The sequence below is a fragment of the Prionailurus bengalensis genome, chromosome B4, assembly GCF_016509475.1.
Source record: "Prionailurus bengalensis isolate Pbe53 chromosome B4, Fcat_Pben_1.1_paternal_pri, whole genome shotgun sequence".
Lineage (NCBI taxonomy): Eukaryota > Metazoa > Chordata > Mammalia > Carnivora > Felidae > Prionailurus > Prionailurus bengalensis.
Window position 1 is genome coordinate 58,516,616 of NC_057358.1, and position 20,099 is coordinate 58,536,714.

The 20,099-nt window shown below is 36.1% G+C and overlaps 1 protein-coding gene across 8 annotated transcripts in view; it reads right to left on the reverse strand.

The window, feature by feature from the left end:
* The window catches only part of LMNTD1 (lamin tail domain containing 1), a 541,299-nt gene that overhangs the window by 60,925 nt on the left and 460,275 nt on the right, over nucleotides 1-20,099 (reverse strand). For 6 of the 8 annotated variants that reach the window (XM_043564835.1, XM_043564832.1, XM_043564838.1 and 3 more), the window contains 2 exons: nucleotides 13,150-13,205; nucleotides 8,270-8,878 (listed from right to left, as the gene is read on the reverse strand). In XM_043564835.1, the coding sequence (XP_043420770.1) occupies nucleotides 13,152-13,205 (54 nt within the window). In that variant the 3' untranslated portion in view covers nucleotides 8,270-8,878; nucleotides 13,150-13,151. Of the gene's footprint in view, nucleotides 1-8,269; nucleotides 8,879-13,149; nucleotides 13,206-20,099 lie in introns of those variants that run through there. The other 2 variants (XM_043564837.1, XM_043564834.1) reach the window with 1 other exon arrangement.

The window sequence follows — 20,099 nt, forward strand, 5'->3', positions numbered from 1 at the left end:
ATGCACAACTTAGGAAGTATGTGCAAAGCTTCTGTGATCCTAGTAATATACTTAAAACTCTAATTAGTGCTTCTCTAACACTGATGTGCATATTAACCACTGAGGAATAGAATTAAAATGTGGATTCTAACTCAGTAAGTCTAGGGTTGATTCTAAGGTGATGGGTTTCAACAAGCTCCCAGGTGATTCAATGCAACTGTTCTAGAGACTAATCTTTGACTAGCACCATGCCAGAGTACCAGAAGGCAAAGTTCTTTGCCTTTGTAAAAGTGAAATAGATGTAGACAGTTGACAGAGGTAAGCCATAGAGCAATTGGGCAGATGTAAATAAAACAGCTGCAATTGAGCTCTAGTTGACTGCTGGTGTTGGGGGCCAATGTTGCCTGAGGATAAAATGAGAGCTGTCTAGTTCAGTGGCTTGTACAAAGTAGGTGCTCAATAACTGTTTTATCCTCTTCTTTCTATAAAAACAATTATTAAATGAAACTACTAGCAAACAAGTCCGAATAATATTTCAGCATTCTATAATGATAAAATCAAAGGCTGATTAGAGAATGGGCCAATGGATATACTGGAGATTGCAGAAGCCATTACTTAATTACTTAAATTTGAAATCAGGGTTCCTTTTGGAAAAGATTGACTTATTTAGCAACAATAAGAAAAAAGCTAGAAAGAGTAATTTTCCATAAGAGAAGTAATAGGAAAGTCAACCATGGAGGTGCGGGGATGGTTGAAGTTAGAACTGGACTAGGAAGCTAAGGAAATGGGGCTAAGAAGGAAGGTTGATGAAGCAACATACTTTTATGGGAGGAATGTCTTTGAGAAGTTCCCAGAGATGGTGTGATACTGTGATTTATAGTAAGAAATATATATTTGGTCTTTGTACCTGGCACAGAGCTCCCCTAACCCTTGTAATTTCCCGTGATGAGAGAGCTTTTGTTATGTTAATAAGAGACTTTTGGAAAACATTTAAAGATGTGGGCTGGTTGCCAGGGGAGCCAACCTAGTGATTAGAGTTTAGTTCCATATTACCACCCCCCACCTCCCGCCCCAACCTCTGGGGAGGAGAAGGGGGGCTGAATCAATCACCAGTGGCCATTGATTTCATCAATCATGTCTCTGTAATGAAGCCTCCAAAAAGACACAAAAATATGGGATTTGGAGAGCTTCCTGTTTGGTGAATATGTGAAGATTTAGGGAGAGTAGTATGCTCTGGGAGAGGGCATGGAAACTCTGAGCCTCTTCCCCATACCTTGCCCTATGCGTCTCTTCCATATGGCTGTTTCTGAGTTACACCCTTTTATAAAAAGCTGGTAATCTAGTAAGTAAAATGTTTTCCTGAGTTCTGCGAGCTGCTTTGGTGAATTCATCTAATTCAAAGAGGGGTCCGTCAGAACCTCTGATCTATAGAGGTGGTCAGAAGCACCAGAACCTCTGGTCAGAAGCACAGGTGACAACCTGGACTTGTGAGGGGCATCTAAAGTGGTGGTGGGGTGGTGGGCCCTTAACCTGTAGGATTTGATGCTTTCTCCAGGTAGTGGTAGAACTGAGTTAAATTGTAGCTAAGGTTGGAGAATTGCTTGGTGTGGGCAAACACACACACACACACACACACACACACACTATAACTGAGTGCAGAATCTTTTTTTAATGTTTATTTCAAGAAAGAAAGAGTACACATGTGTGAGCAGGGGAGGGGCAGAGAATGTGGGAGAAAGTCCTAAGCAGGCTCCATGCCCAGTGCAGAGCCTGACATGGGCTCAATCCCATGACCCTGAGATGACGACCTAAGCAGAAATCAAGAGTCAGACACTTAACTGACCGAGCCAGCCAGGCACCCCCAGAATCTTTTTGTAATCTCTACACCCAACATGGGGCTGAAACTCATGACCCCAAGATCAAGGGTCTGATGCTCTACCAACTGAGCCAGCTAGGCGCCCCTGGGTGCAGAATTTTGTCTGGGAATGTTGCAAAAACTTCAGAACAGATATGTTAAACATTCAGTTCTAAGTTAATTGCTGTGCTGTAGACTAAGTCGCATGAATCCTCTCTATTGCCCCAATGCAATGTGTGCTGGACACATACAGCCTTACGTAGGAAGTACTTTGGGGTGTGGAGGATTCTGGTAGTATTCAGCCTCATTCTGGTAGTATCCAGTAATGTTTAGCTTGAGGGAAAGGATAGCAAATGCAGAAGGTAAGACAAGAATAGCCCTTGGAGAATTCAGCAGGAGGTAATTTGTGACCAGGGGGAACAATCCCTATATACAATCAATAATCCCCCAGAGTTACTGGGAAAGATGAGGGTTTCCCAAAATGAGGGCAGGAGGAGTCCTTGGGAACATTTAGAGAGTTGATAATTTACATAAAAATAAAATGCTAATTAGGATAGTAATATGCAAATAAATACAGAAGAAAGAAGCATAATTTGACCAGAAATCAACCAGATTTCAAACTATAGGGGAGTAAGCACCAATGTGGGATCTTGAACCACAATATGTAAGCTAATTTTCACTTTGGAAAAACTAATAGTGCAGGCTTAAAAAAGTATAGGTCATTCTTATTAGCACATTTTTCAAAAGTCTTTTTAAAATTAGAATTATCTTCCCATTCCCCATGAAGTTTTTACCTGAAAATTCTATAACATAGGGTTAGAATAATTCAAGCCAACTTTTTAATTTAGGTTCACATCCCCTTAAGAGAATACCTTACTCAGTTCCTGAGACCACTCCTTGCCACTTCCTGGCAATTTCCCAGTAGCATATTTTCACAAAGGAGATTCGACAATATGCCATTATTAACTTGGTAACATGAGTTAATTGTACAGATTGATATTGGTTTAACATTAAATTCCTGGGGGGTGGGGAACCCATCACACAAACCATGGCTGCCTTCTTTGAGTTTTTATTTGTATGTTGTGTTCTAACAGTAGATGACAGAGGTAGAGAGAATTTTCAGAAGCGTATGCTGACAGCAAGATAGACCTATACTCTGAAGCCAAAGCTAGATGTAATCAAACACTGCATTCGCTCAATGACTTTCAAGTTTTATAACTATATATGTGTAGCCAGAAATGCTATACTCCATGTTTTTATTTCTTACTGAAAAAAATTTTGTTTTTATTTTTTTGTTTTAAAGCAAGTTTTATAAAAAGTGAGTTTGGAAAAGTTAAGGTTTCTTAGAAAAATAGTCATCATATTACAGTGGAACAAATTCTTTCTCCATCTCTCACTTTCCAATGTACTGACAGACTCCGAAGGCAAATCTGGAATTACTATGTCCCTTCTCTAACGTAAGGGAGCAAGTTCAAACACTTGGCCCCAGAACACAAAGCTCAGGATTGGCTCAATCTACCTTACAAGCCTTATTTCCTTGTTTTTCCTTTCATTCCATATTCTATGAGCACCAATATAAACAGCCATTTCTCAAAACACCCAGCGCCTTCCATTTATTTGCTGCATGTGCCGATTAACTTTTCTTTTCTCCGTTTGCCTGAAGTATCTTTACTTTTCTCTTTAAATCAGCTCCATGGCACCTATCTGGTATTCTTCATTCTCTAAGAACCCACGAGATGTTGTGTTTAGCTTTACTGTAGTATGTCTTTGATTTTTTTGTTTTTTGTTACAAGTATGTTTTCCACTGGCCTATGAGTCCCATAAAACCATGAATCATGTATCTTTTAAATTCCAGTGTTTAGCATATAATACTAGTTGCTCAAAAAATATTTGATGACTGGGGCACCTGGGTGGCTCAGTCGGTTAAGCGTCCAACTTCGGCTTAGGTCATGATCTTATGGTTCGTGAGTTCGAGCCCCGCGTTGGGCTCTGTGCTGACAGCTCAGAGCCTGGAACCTGCTTCAGATTCTGTGTCTCCCTCTCTCTCAGCCCCTCCCCTGCTCATGCTCTGTCTCTTTCTGTGTCTCAATAATAAATAAACATTAAAAAAATTTGGTGATTAAGAATGCATGACAGGGAAAAATGAGCCTACAAAATACAAACTAACTAAAATACAACTACAGGCCCTTCAAAATGTATCTCTAGCTAATCCACATATATTTTAGTGATTTAAAGAGAGAAAGATGTTGAGGGGTCCAAGACAGGTGGTGCAAGAAATTAAGAGGTAATTTACAATTTCTACAGCCTATTACTGTTTCAAGGCAATATTTTAAACAGGTGTCCCTTGCTCACAATATACCCAAATAAAGTTTCTTGCTGTTTTGTTGTGATTCTTTGAAATAGCAGGATTCAACTGGTCCACCAGATTAACTAGGAGATATATTTTATTTTCCAAGATTGGGGCACACATTCCCAACTGAGATAAAAAAAGGCCAGATCAAATTGAAAAGAAGTATGTATTTTCTTGGTGATTTACAAGTAGTGCTGGTTTTAAAACAAGGCCACAATATTCTTAGGCCTCCGACAGAGAAGTGGTATTTATGTCCTCTCCCCTGGAATATAGGCTCCATAGCTCCTTGACTAATAGTACATGGCAGAGTGATGCTGTGTCATTTTCTGCAGCCAGGTCTTAAGAAATTGGTAGCTTCCACTTCCTATTTCTTGGGGCACTCACTCTTGGAACCTAGACACCTTGTATGAGGGAGCCCAAGCTGCCTCATGGAGAGGCCGTGGGTCAGCAACAATTTGCCTGCCACTTGGATGAGCTATCTTGGGAGGGGATGTTCTCCTACCCACACCCATCTCCAAGCTCTTTATAGTTGCCCTGTTTTCAGCAGAGCAGGAATTATGAGAAATGACCTTGAAAAATATTTCCTATGATATTTCCACTCACAGTTATTATGTTCCTCCTTCTTGACCTAACTCTAATTATTAGTTGACTACTGTAAAATCTAATGTGCAAAACAAGTAGAAGGTAGGGAAGAGTATTTATCACTCATCCTTGCAATCTGTTGATATTAAGGCAAAATCTGGCTGCCTGGCCATCACACTAACCTCTTATTTAGAGAAAACTTTCTCCTTTCTCAGGAACACAATACAGACACATACAGAACATGGGTAGATCAGACAATACTGCTTTCAAACAATTTCACAAGTTTTACATTTTCTCATACTGTGGTAAAATATAAACAACAGGCTGGTAATTTCATGGCATTCAACCTACTGAAACTGTCTTTAGCCTAAGAAAAGTAAATATTAGGAAGGTAAAACTTTAAAAATAAAACAAAATTTATAATTGTATCTAGTTTGTCTTTTAATGTATTCCAAAGAATATGAATATGTTATGAATATGTCTATATAGATATATTTCAAGTCCATATGTATATAAACATAAATGAGTGGTAACCATTTACATTCTCTAAGTGCAAAGTTGTATTATTGCTATACATTTAAAACTTGCTCAGATTGTTAGAATCTAATGCCTCCTCTACTTGGACTTGGGATCAAGTGCTGAGAGTAGCAGGAGTTTACCTCCTAAAAGAACTCTAGCCCTGATACTGATCTGAAAATTTGGCTTCCTCGTCAAAACTCATTGGCAATTAACCAAAAACACTTCATCATCAGAGCAGTGTTTATCTTTTCACAATTTTTTTCATTATTTCTTGCCAAAATCATAAAGTGTATGTGTGTGTGTGTGTGTGTGTGTGTGTGTGAGAGAGAGAGAGAGAGAGAGAGAGAGAGAGAGAGAGAGAAGGAGAGAGAGGAAGGGGCAGACAGAATGTGCTGGGGTAGGCCTTGAAATGTTCACCTATTTTGGAAAATATTCAGCAGTAAGTAGGGTTTAGGATTTCTTTTTCATTGTAATTCATCTGGCTCATTCACCTGTAGATGAATTTGTTTCCCTAAACAGTGAATGTTGTTTAGCAGTGTCATTATTCAAATGCCTTATGAAATAATCCTCACAAGTCCTACAGTCCTCTGTTTGTAAGTAATTACAGAGTGGTGCTGCTAACCTTCAGAAGGCAACAATGAAGTGGAAATTTCTGAAACTGTGAGATAAAGCTCACTGCTATGTAAGGCTGCTGAAGCCTAAATGATCAATGTTGTAACTTTCACTCACAGAAGCTTAGGAAAACAAAATGCTCCAAATCCACATTCTCTCTTTGTAATCCTTAAATAGGCTTGCCTGAGTGTTAACATTTAGGCAGTAAATGATTTACACCAGCAAAGGTGGGTCTATCTTCCCCCACGTATACCATTCTGGACAGAAACTGACAGTTCCTGTACAGGAAGATAGTTGAGGCATTGTACTAGAACACTCTGTGGTGACTTAACTGGCAAGGAATCTACTACAAATCCCAGCACTGAGCATTTATTTCTCTTTTTTGCAGGGGCAAAAGGTTATACACTTTCCAAAAGTGCACTTTGCAAAAGTAAACAGTCCTTAAATGTACCATATTTTCAACCACCCAGAGAGGAAATGATCGAAGGAGATATTATGTTATTGATGAAGTGTCGATGAATTAGGAATATGTAGATGAAATTCTTCTGAAACTACATAATCTTTAAATATAAGGAAAACTATCTGAGCTGAAACATGTTTTCCATTAGGAAACCTTTGCTCATATGAGGGAAATAATTGGAAACACCTGAAGCTTACATGCCACTTCTTTCATGTGTTTCTATCCAAATCTTTGAGGGAAGGAGGTTGGAAATCTGTTATGGGTGAGATCGCTTATTGGCTATAGTTACCAGAACCCTTTTGGTTGTATGTTTATACTCTCAATGTTAACATGATAATCACAAAAGGGGACAGCTGGAAGAAATTGTAAACCATGAAATAAGTTAACTTTTATTGTGCACTCTGATGCCCTGTGGTCTTCTCATAACACCAGGACTACACAATTTCTATAGTAACCATGAAAAAGACAGAACAGCCTACACAATTTAGCCAACACACGATTCAAAGATACTATTTAATAGTTCAAAGTAGCATAAAGTATTATTGGCAATTTTGTGAAAATGGCAAGTCTATTCCTAAATGTCCAAAGAATGAGGAAATAATGTGATCAGTGTGGCCTGGTGACTAGAAAATATTTATGCTGCATCACTATGCAGGGGTTAATGTGAATCCTTTTTATATTAAACCCAAAAATATCTGACAATTTTTTTTGTTAAGCAATGTATATCTTCTCAGATGCTTTAGACATGCATATGACTTTTACTTTTCACCTTGGAAAAACTAATCAGTTTTATTAAAGGTTTTTTTATCATTTTGACTATTTTTAAACTTATAATTCAGTGGCATTGGATACACTCACAATATTGTGCAACCATCATCACTATTTCCAGAATGCTTTCATCATCCCAAATATAGATTCTATACCCATTAAATATAACTTCGCATTAACTCTTTCCTCTAGTCTCTTGTAAATTCTATTATACTTTCCACTTCTGTAAGTTTGCCTCTTCTAGGTACCTCAGATAAATGGAATCATAGAATATTTACCCTTTTGTGTCTGGCTTATTTCACTTAGCATTAACATTTTTGAGGTTTACTCATGTTGTATTATATATTAGAATTTCATTTTTTAATGGGTGGATAATACTCTATTATATGCATATATCACATTTAAAATATCCATTCATCTGTTGATGGACACTTACGTTGTTTCCACCTTTTGGCTATTGTGAATAATGTTGCTATGAATATTGGTATATGTTTGAGTGCTTTGGTATATGACTTTTTAAAAATAAGATATTTTTAGTCTTGGTGTTTGAATGTAATGAAACAGTTCAGTAGTCACCACTGGATGGATTTTGGGGTTATTTTACTTTTCTTTCTTTCTTAATGTTTATTATTTCTGATAGAGAGACAGAGACAGAGTGTGAGCTGGAGACGGGCAGAGAGACAGGGAGACACAAAATCCAAACCAGGCTCTAGGCTCTGAGTTGTCAGCACAGAGCCTGATGCGGGGCTCGAACCCACGAGCAGGGAGATCATGATCTGAGCCGAAGTTGGATGCTTAACTGACTGAGCTACCCAGGTGCCCCTACTTTTCTTTATTTTTTTAAACAGATACTGGGAAAAACCCATACTTCTCTCACTCCTCACATTCCAGGACTGTGTATGCCCCATTTTTCTTCACAAGTTATATAAATACACATAAATCAATGTAAGTTAAATTAAATTATGCAGGGTTACATGATATAGATGGGATTTGTTCTCAGAAACTGAAGCAATCATACCTTCTGACTACAAAGAGGGTCAACATTAAAAATGAGTACATTTCATTATTTTTCAAATTCTATACTTGTGGCAGGTATAGAATAAGATTATCAGAGAATAAGGAGTAAGAATGGTCAAATAAAAAAGTAGCTTCATCAGATTATTTAATTGAAACATTCTTGATATTTCATATACATGAGATTTGGGACTTAGTACTGCACCTAAAAGACACTATCTTTGATGAATTTGGGGTAAGTGTAGGCGGGTTTAAAAACACCCAACTAGTTACTCCATAGAAACATCACCTATTACTTCCAGTCATTAGGAAGCTAAATTAATCTGTGCTTTAATGATACAGAACAGATTCCAAGTGTAAAGAATCAGACCACAGATTCAGAATTTCTGAAACATGCTTTTAGAAAATACACCTGCAGAAATGGCAGAAATGGTAGACCTAAGAGCTGGGCAGGTTATAAAAGACTGAAATTAGTTATTGGGGAACATTATACGCATAAAGTGAAAACTGGGATGCTTTTGCTTTTGACCAATGTTTTTTACAGCCTAGAAAACAAATGGTTTAACTTGATCACAAACTTTATCTCCTTCTTTAAGAAATGGTTACCGTAAAGTCCTGAGGAATTATCTTTTCTAAAACACACCATTTTCTTGCTTGCTGCTGGCTTCTTCTCCCTTGTGAAAGGCTGGCTGTGACATGTTGGGTATCCTTGTATTCTCTAGATTTGAATATTATTGTCCTGATGAAAAATAAAATAAATGGCAGTGCATGGTGAAATATAACACAGATGTTAAATATGCTGAAATTGTTATAGAATATAAAGGAGAGATATTTAAAGTCTTTCTTTCAGCTTAATCTTAAATTAAGCCCTGGAAATAGCAGATCTTGAACTTACTCAGGGATGAAGGACAATAATAGGAGGGAGGAAATTATTTTGTGATACCTCAACTTTCACCAAGGTGAAAGGATTCATTTTTTTCTCTTTTCTAACTCAACTTTGTAACGTGTGCTTATTTAGGTTACAGTTTTAATGATGATTTATGATGTAGGGGCTCTTTGATTCTTAAGCAGCATACCTATTTCATTAGCTGGTCATGGATATTGTTTACTTCTGGCCTTGAATATGAAGATCAAAATTGTTCTGAGGCAACCAGTTTGATGAGCCATTTCTAAATGTTTGTGCCCTTCATTTCCTTCTTGATGGTACCTGAATATTATCTAACTATCTTTTTCATTAAATATCTAAGATGTTTCCTGGATTTAAAATATATGAGATAAAACATAAAAATGTAATAAAAAGGGTAAGTTTCCTTTCTCTGTGTATGCAACTGCTTGAGTCTTCTCTAGGAGTCAGAAGGAGACCTCACACTCTGAGATGTTTATGTTCTATGTCTCCTTTATGAAAGTGGAACTGGAGATGTTTGCATAAGCATCTAGTTTTCTTTAAACTCTGGAATACCTCTGACCCAGTGTGAATATAGATTGCAGGTCTTTTTACTCCCTCCTTACAACCTAACTGTGACACAGTAAGATTAGGCTGGGAAGACAGAGAACAGGGTGTCAAGCAGACTTTGAAGGAAGGAGGTTGTGGGAAACAAATATTCATGACATTTTAAGTGAAGAATTTTGGAAACATAACACTTTGAGAGGTGATAGGAAAAAAATACTAATGAGTAAATGACAGGAATATACAACTAAGTATAGATTAAAAAATAAAAACATTTGACACCAGAAAATGTAACCATTAGATTTTTAAGACTTCTTTAGCAAGGTTTCACATTAAGGAGTGTTAAATATTAGTCCCTCTTTCCGGGCTGTTAAATATGGACTCATTGCTCACAAAAAAGTGACCCCAGGAGGAGAAATTGTTATGGATGGTTCTTGTCAGGGTCCCAAAGAAGTTTCTTTGGAGGGCTAGAAGTTCATCTCATGTCCACTTTGGGCCATTCAGAACACTAAGAGATATGTGAACATAGGTTAGTTCACAGAAGGACTCCATCACCAGTACTTTACTAGGAGTGCCTCCTAGGTATAGACACTGTTACCAATTATGAATTTAATATCCTGTGTTTACAAATTTTGGTGCTTTCTTGTCAGGTCCTAAGCAATTGGATACTCTTGAGGACAGTGCTGGCGATAGGTAACAAATCCTGCTTCTGTCCCTACCCTTTATCCCCTCTCTATTTTCTACCCTAGATTCCTCAGTGTCTCCTGGCAAGTCTGAGAGTTCATATGGCAGGTGGCAGACACAGGGAAATTACCTGTTCATTCCAGAGTTCTCTAACTCTAACTCATGGAAATTTCTGTTTCTGTAACTTCTGTGGCATCACCCACCTACACTGCCCATTAGTCACACAGCAGAACTCCCACACATTCCTTGCAAAGTACTGAGCAAAGAGCATTTGAGAGCTGTGACTCCAAGTACAACTGCATGGTTTTAATCAGTTGTAGCACAAAAATGTGATTAACAGTCAAAGATCCCTGAGAATGAACTTTGCTTTGTTGTTTGTACCAACAATTAGCAGTCTGTTAAATTAGCAGTTTTGGAAATAAGACCTGAACCTTTTCTGCTGTATGGAGCAGTCTTAAGATTCTCATGGTAGCCAACTCTTATTTTTTTTCCTGTGAGTAAAAATGTCTCTTTCCTATTTCTACTTCTAAATAAAAAGAGGTATTTTTCCTTTCAGATGAGTTGGGAGGGGGTCAATAAGACAAAGACAATCTTAATGCTAGGATTCTAGTCTTAACTCTGTCACTTACTATCTAAGTGACTTTAGGCAAGTCACTGAATCTCTCTGAGCTAAAGTGTTTTCAACCATAAAACGAGATAATATCAGCCTATCTACTTCATAGGCTCAAACAAGATAATGTGAAAACCATGAAATGCTATATGAGCATATGGCATTATAAGTCGCCAAGGAAAGGTCATGAATATCAATGAGAACGGAAAGATGACTTAGTCTCTGAACAATTTTCCATAAACAGACATTCTGGCCTAAGAGCTGACTACCATATAAAATTTATTCACTGACAGATACAGTAAAATTTTGCTCCCAATAAAGTCTTCAGAAATATTCTGAGGGCACACTGATGGTCAGTCCTAAAGATATCACCAGATGGGGGTGGAGGCTCTGAGAAAACTGTAAGCCACCTGAAACTTTTCAAAACAGGGTGGGAAAAAAAAATCAAGCCTACCAAAGAATCTCCTACAGAGGGGAATCAATGAACAAATTTGTGACCATGGTGGTTAAGCAAAATAAGAACTGAAGAAAACCAACAGAGGCCAAAAACCATTCCCCAAATTATATTATCCAATATCCAATAAGAGGATTCAAAAATTTTTCCCCCAACCAAACCCAAAAACAACAAATCCTTGTTTTTATATATAATAACATGTCCACTTTCCAACTTATATGTGGTATAATTCTTTCCTGGCTACAGAAATGAAAGGTAATTGAATTGTAGAAGTGCTGGTTGGTAATGTCTGTGGTGGATTTTAGATTCTCTCCTTTGCATTTCAACTACACTCTGCTCAGGGTTATATCAACTGGAGGAAATGGGTCCCAGGGAAGGTAGTCCTCTGAGGGCAGGAATGATATCAGTGGGGATCAAGGCTGGATTCTCCAGTTCTCTGCAGTTAAAAGACCTTAGATTTAGTTTTGGTTCTGTGGTTCAGAACCAAACCATCATTATATGTATATGTATATATATATATATATATATATATATATATATATACATATACATATGGATATGTATATCCATTATATTTAAAGTTTAAACATAAGGTGAATTTTGGTAACTTGTCTCTACAGACTTCAGTTGCTCTAAAATGAGGTGTTTTGAAGAAATCTCTACATTCCTGAAGTCCTATAATAAGTGTCTGAGAAGAAAGCTTCTCAGAAGAACAGGGAGGTTGGGGCCACCATATTTTTAGGAAGTTGGAAGCTCAAGGGTAATGATGCTACAAAAATAGAGAGTAAAAGTAGACTTGTAAAAGAGTAGGTGACATTCAGAAAAATAGAAGATGATGATGATTAGAGAAAATCTAGAGAGACAAGCTGAAATAAATTGGGCCAGCTGAGCAATCTAAGAAAAACTGAAAGGTTGGTACACAGATGTGAGTTGTAGGGGGCACTATGAAAGGCCAGTAGGTTGTGTGAAGTGGTAAAATTAGGCCATTTCTGCCAGTAGGGTCTAGAATACTAACAAGTTAGGGATCAGGTGGCTCCAGCTTTATTCTTAAACCAAGGAATAAACATAAAGCCTACTCATAAAAAAGAGCAAGAAAACATATAAATAGATCAGTTATGCACTAGAGCAGCAAAGGATGTAAACTAGAGAAGAATATTGACCAAAAGGAATCCTTGACCACAAAAAATCACTTGTCATCAGCTCTTTGGGGAACACTTTAAACACAACCACCAACAAAACAGAAAGCCATTGAGATCTTCCTCAATTACTTAGCTGTTAATATCATGAAAAAGATGAGGCAATGTAGAAAGTGACTGGTTAAATGATACAGGGTCATTTATCAACTGAATAGCAGAGGTCAGAGTTCCTAATCCTCCCTTTCATTGCCATTTAAGAGACATAAAACTATAGAGCATCTGCAATCTCTTAAACCAGAACAATTTCTGTTATGCTATTAGTAATCTGTTGCTCATAGGAACCAAAATGTATTGGTATAGTTGCAGAACGTTTTTTGAGTATTTGAAGTGACTCTGGATTCTAATTGTCCTTACTTATCCACCAATAAGGATAGCATGAGGATATAGGGCAAAAAGTAAAGATGTGAAATTTCCTTGTTTCCCATTCTTAGAAAGTTTATCATACAACAGGGAAGATAAAAACTGATGCATCCAAAAGCAACATAAATATTTAACAGAAAATTAATGACTATAGAATATATGAGAACAATCCATGTTCTGATGGCTTTTTATATCTACAAATTATTTTAGTCTTCTTATTTTTCTGCAGAGAAGGAAAATTTGCAATACTGTTACTTACCTTTAAGTTCGTTGCCTATTGCTTTTGTAACTCAGATGTCTTATTTTTCGTGGTCCCTGCAAACCCCCCGCCAAAAGGAGAGAGATTGAGAATCCAATATTTCAAGCAGTGATTTTTTCACATTAAAACAAATCCTAGAATAAACTATAAAAAAGAATTTTCTTTCTTTGAAGAAGAAATCTAAAGTTTAAGGACATTATTTAATGGTAACTTTAAACAAGGGGTTTGAAAACTACTTGAAGAGTATTGTGTGATTATTAAGCCCAAGTTTTCAGTGAATCATTTTAAAAGGAAACTTATATTTCAAGACATAATTAATCAAAACTTTGAGAGAAGAAATATCCATCTGAAAGATATATTTTTAAAAACTGAGATTGCGGGGTAATTTTACCAGCCTGTAAAATTCCTCAAATTCTCTATTTTCTACACTCACAGCTGCCATAATAATGAAGTAGCTAGTGAAGGGAGGTACAGAAATCAGGCTGCATCAGGAGGCAGGCATGAGATGGTGTGTGGACAGAAGTAAATGATGCTTAGCCTCTCAGTTTAGCTAACTTCACCCCGGTGATGAATGAGGTGAGAGATATGGTGGCCTCCTTCACTTCTATATACTTAAGCAGCCATTGAAAGTCACTTTGTTTAATTTCTACATAGAAAATGAGAGTATCAAACTGAAATAGCACTCAATTGAATAATACCAAGTACCAATTAGTTCTAGCCCAGAAATGAGATGTTCTTTTATTCCTGTAAAATAAAAGATAAGAAGGCAAAATAATTTTCAAAGTACAGACAATAATGAGCTCCTCTGGAAAAAAAAAACAACTACAGGAAAAGCTACTCAGTTATATCTAACACTTTCTTTTTCTCTGAAAGCTCAGAATTATCAAGTTAAATTGCCAGTATTTGATTACAAAGAAACAATATCCAGAGTCTGGATGTGAAAGTGTGATCTGAAAGAAAGATGAACAAAAATGCAGGGTGTTTCTGGTTAACACAGTGATTCTCTTAGTCACTAATAGGTTTCTGAATCCAATGAGTCAGCATGCTATTTGGCTCATCACAGTGAAAACTTTCTGAATAGTAAGTTGTGGACCTGGGGCATGAATAGGTTTCTAAGGTATTTTCCATACCAGAGACAGTGGCTCAGATGTAAGAATCTAGCTCATCATTTCTCACCTTCTGGAGCAATTTATTGGCATGAAACAAACCTCGTGAATATTTTATGTATGTCTTTCCAAACTGAGTGGCCTGAGGATGGAGGTTTTGAATTGCACCCTGAAAACTTGTTCTTCAGCCAACAAAGTACTGATTTTAGAGATAAAAATATTTATAAAAAAATTCCCATCTATAATTTCTTGGAATTTAATGACAGAATTATCAGTAGCAGTGGTGTTTATTTCAATTTCAGTGAGTGATGGCAATTTCTTGATGGTTATTTGAGCCCGAAGCATTCAGCCTTAGTAACTTTATTATTGTTTTTTTAATGTTTATTTATTTTGAGAGGAGAGAGTGAGAGAGAGAGAACACTTGCATTAGCGGGAGAGGGTTGGAAAGAGAGGGAGAGAGAGAATCCCAAGCAGGCTCTGCATTGCCAGCACAGAGCCCAACTCTGGGCTTAAGATCATGACCTGAGCTGAAGTCAGGAGTCAGATGCTTAACCAACTAAGCCACTCAGGTGCCCCCCTAGTAACTTTAATCTTACAATACTCTGACTTCCTGAAATAGTATTTCTTACTTGTGTGAAAAAATGGTTCACTAATTATTTTTTTCCATAAATGAGATTATAATATTTCATAACTAAAGGTAAATTACTTTAAAATACTTCTGTCTTATAATGTTGAATTGTTTTTAGATAACAGATCTAGCCATGAAGTTATCCAATCATTCTGTCATTACAACTAATATCTTAAAATTCTTTGTATGATTATTAAAAAAAAAACTTTATTTCACCTTTAAGAAGAGACATATAAATGGTTTTATTTGTCTACTATTTAGAAAAATGTCCTGTAGGAATATGGTGATGTTATAGTATAAATTTTCTGAAAGCAAGCAACAGAAAGAAAAATCATTACCTCTGAATACATGATGTGATATAATTTCCTTTATAAAAAAGTTCTTGATTTTTTGATGCTGTTATTTTGATAACAAAAAATTGGACAGAAACCCTTGACAGTTTTCAGTGTTCCTTCAACTAATTATTTTCTACTCAGTCTATGTGTAAGAGGTCCAAGTAATTGGCCTTTGCTATTCTAAAGGATAGTCAGATTTTATCCCCTACATATCAGTTCATATAATTTCTAATTATATTATTGATTAGTACTATGTATGTGTGTGTATAGATAGATAGATACATAGATAGATGGATATAACGTTAAGTAAAAACCAGAGATGTAACACTCAACATTCCAAATTCTTAATCGATAAATGTAAATAATGTGATACAAGTATAAACATCAATATAGAGAACAAAGAACTTATATAGAGGATACTTAAAGATAATTTATTTCTAACTTGTATTTTTTCCTTGGTTATTATTATGGATTAGAAATATGTTCTTATAGGGAAGAAATACTTTGATCCCAGCACAGACAAGCCAGACCTATTGAACTGTAATGAGAACTTGCCTACAGTCCAACTAAAGTAAAACTCCATAAATGTGATCTTATGATATATAGAGCTTACGGTGGTGAGATTTTAAATGTTTAATTCTTGCATGTTATCTATGTTCTAGTTTCCTTTATTTTCTAACAGATTGGCTTTTATAGTGTGGTTCTGCCGTCTTCAGAAACAAAGGAACATTGTTGTTATTATTATTATTACTATAATAACATTGTCTGGAAGACAGTTGTAGTTGTAGAGTCTACAATTAAAATGAATCCCACTACAGGGTTCAATATGGATCAAAGATGATAGGCAAAGGGTATCAGACAGCATGCAAATAAGGTACATTAAATTTAAATCGCACACACCACACTGCCTGCTTAAAACAATGTCTATAAGATACTATCTTCATACTAATTCCTGCCACTTAACTGAGCTACAGAAGAAGACTGACAGTGTTGTCCACATTCTGTGAGGTAATCTCAGCAAAAAGAATGCAAATTCTCTCTAGGCCTAGGAGAAACGGTGGTAACACAATGCAAACACATCTGCTTTGTCAAAGGTTAACCTTCCTAAGTGCACCTCCTTCATGGTGTCCTCATGCCTTGCATCTGTGTGCTAATAGCTTCAAGGGCATACCACATTATATCAGAAATGTTTATTTTTTTCAAATTTTTATTGTGAAAAATTTGAAACAAAGAAAACATGAAAGCATAATACAACCAAATATGAATATCTGTCACCCAGCTTCACTAGTTAATATTTTGCCACTTTGCATGATCTCTCTATGCTTATATCACAGAACCATTGAAAAATTAAGATCTTTGTATGAATCTAAGAACAACCAATATAACCACAACAAAAAGAACACAATTAATGACACAAGGGAAGAACAATGACTTGTCAATATTTAATATTAATTCTACATTTAAATGTACTTAATTGTCTTAATATCTTTTTAGATGTGACTTTTGTTTTCTTTTTAACAAGTAGCTTTTTAAGTGAAATTAAATGGTAGTGATGTGGTGTAGGCCATCTGGTTTAGACACAACTTAACAAGGGCTTAAACAAAATTATTTCTCTCTCATTTAGCCTGGAGATGTGCTGATCCAGGGCATTTAGTGTGGCTTTTCCATCCTAACATCAAACTCACAGCTTCATCTCTGACCTGAAAGATGGCAGCTGCAGCCTGTTGAGGTTTCCCTGGACTTGTGCATTGTGTATCTGAAGGAATGATGGTTTAGGGGCAGTAATTAGCCATCTCTGCCAGAGATATTCCTGGACATGACTAAGCTATGATGAACTATATTAAAATCAAATCCCTACATGCTGCAATATAATAATAGGCCTAGACTTATTTCAGATAAGACTATTTTTCTCCTACCTTAAATAAGCTTTCTTAACACTCATTTTGAGTTCATCAATCTATTTTTTAAGATTTCCTTTCTCTTTCCTTGTCAAGATATAAGATGTCAGTGCTCATTACTGTAACTAACTCTGCTTACTTCTCCTTTCTAATTTTCCTTTATTGTTGTCATCAAGTTTCTAAAAAAATATTTTATCTAAGTATAACATACTTTTATTTAAGTATAATTAACATGCAGAAAAGTTCACAAGTCACAACTGCACAGCATGGTGAAAACAGTGAGAAAACAGTGATACATGTAAACACTATTCAGATCAAGAAGTAGAGCATTGTTTGTTTTCTAGAAGCAGTTTGTGTAGCCTCCAAGTACTACTCCTCTCCTCCCAGAGACAATTATTCTGATCTTTAACACCATGGTTTAATTTTGTATGTTTTTGAATTTTATATAAATGGAATCATACAACATGTATTCCTTTTTGTCTGGCATCTTTTGCTCAATATTATGTTTATTAAGTTCACTGATGTTATTTCATTGGCAGTAGTTCATCCACTTTCATTGTTTATGGGGTTGTATTAATAGATCATAATTTATCCATTATATTACTGATGAATAATTGGATTGCTTCTTAGTTTCTGACTGTTACAAATGCAGTTGTTATGGGGTGCCTGGGTGGCTCAGTCAGTTAAGCATCCGACTTCGGCTCAGGTCATGATCTCATGGTTTGTGAGTTCGAGTCCCACGTCAGGCTCTGTGCTGACAGCTCAGAGCCTGGAGCCTGCTTCGGATTCCATGTCTCCCTCTCTCTCTCTCTCTCTGCCCTCCCCCACTCATGCTCTGTCTCTCTCTGTCTCAAAAACAAATAAATATTACAATTTTGTTTAAAAAACAAATGCAGTTGCTATGATAGTTATTGTATTTTTTTGTATACTTATGTATATATTTGTTAGGCATATAAAATTCCTGGGAATGGAATTTTTAGATTATAAAGTAATGGGATATTTGTATATCCAGATATATTTTTTTTGCCTTATTGCATCCAGACTTCTAGTGTAATGTTGAACAGAAACTGCCATAGAGAGAATTCTTGTCTATCTGGATCTCAAAGAGAAAACTTTCATATCTTCCCCATTAGTTATGGCAATTTGCTTTAGCATTCTTATATATAACATTTATCAGATTGAGAAAATTCTTTCTGGTCCTAATTTTCTAAGGTTCTTTCTTCCTGGGTGGCTATTTAATTTTATCAAATGCTTTTTCTATATCTTTGAGATGGCTATATGATTTTCCTCTTTATTCTGTTAAAATGATAAGGTTATGGGGCACCGGGGTGGCTTATCAGTTGGGCGTCCAACTTCAGCTCAGGTCATGATCTTGTGGTTCGTGGGCTCAAGCCCCACATTGGGCTCTGTGCTGACAGCTCAGAGCCTGAGGTCTGCTTCACATTCTGTGTCTCCCTCTCTCTCTGCCCCTTTTCCACTCTCTCTCTGCTCCTTTTCCACTCATCTGTCTCTCTCTCAAAAATAAACATCAAATTTTTTTTAATCTCTAAAATGTAAGGTGACTTGATTAATTTTCAAAGCTCAAACCAACCTTGCATTTCTGAAATAAACCCACTTTATTTGTGAGGTATTATCCCCAAATAATCCATATATCAAAGAAGATATCACATTAGAAATTAGAATATATTTTGACTGAATGATAATGAAACTATGACATATGTCAGACCATAAACATGACATTATTATATAATTCTTTTAGTGTCTATCCTAGATTACAACTTGAATCCTTGATTTACTAAAGACTACTATAAACTATAATTTTTACAACTTACTGGACAAAACATGTAATTTAGAGTACTTTAATTCCATTTACTCCCCTCCCAAATTATGTATTATTGCTGTTGTTATAAATTGTGTCCCCCCAAAATATATGTTGAAGTCCTAACCCCAGGAACCTGTGTATGTGACCTTATTTGGAAATAGGGTCCTTGCAAATGTAGTTAAGTAAGATGAAGTCATATTAGATTAGGGGGGACTGTAACCCAATAACTGGTGCCCTCATAAGAAGAAAGAAATATGGACACAGATACTTAGGAGAGAAGGCCATTAAAAAGCCATCTACAAGCTATCTACAAGCCAAGGACCACCAAGGAGTGCCAACTAAGAAGAGGGAAGGAAAGATAATCCTCCAGAGCCTTCAGAGAGTATAGCCTTTATGAACACTGTGATTTCAGACTTCTGGTCTCTAGAATTGTGAGAGAATATATTTATGTTGTTTTAAGCCTCTAAGTTTGTGGTACTTTGTTACAGTAGCCCTAGAAAACTAATACAGTTGTTATGTATTTAAATTCTATAGAAATTTTAACCCCTACAAGACAATTTGTATTGTTTTGTATAGTGCATATTCATTTATGTTTATCCATCTTTGACTCTTTCCATTTTTCTTCATTTTGTCCTTCATCTCTGTACATCCTTGCTTTCTTCTTGAAGTACTTCTATCAGTATTTCCTGACCTTGGATTTGCTGTCGATGAATTCTCTTAGTTTTGTTTACCTGAAAATGCCTTTATTTTACCTTCACTTTCTGAAGTATACTTTTGCTAGGTATAGAACTCTAGGTTAGTAGTCCTTTTAGTATATAACACATTGACAATATCATTCCATCATCTTCTAACTTCTGTTATTTGCTTTTCTGAAGTTTTATTATAATATACATTGGTGTTCCCTTTGGATTTGTGCTGCTTGGGATTTATTTTTCATGATTCTGTGACTTGGTGTCTTTCACCAATTTTTGACAATTTTTTTCATTATTTATTTATATATTACTTCTGCCCCAATCTTTCACTTCTTTTCCTGTGGAACTCAAATTACAACTTTATTAGACCTACGTTTTCCTAATCTCTTTTTATAATCTGGTTTGTTTTTCTTTCCTTTCATTTATTCCCCCAATTCTTTCCTTTCTAGCTTTTGGAATATTTTCTACA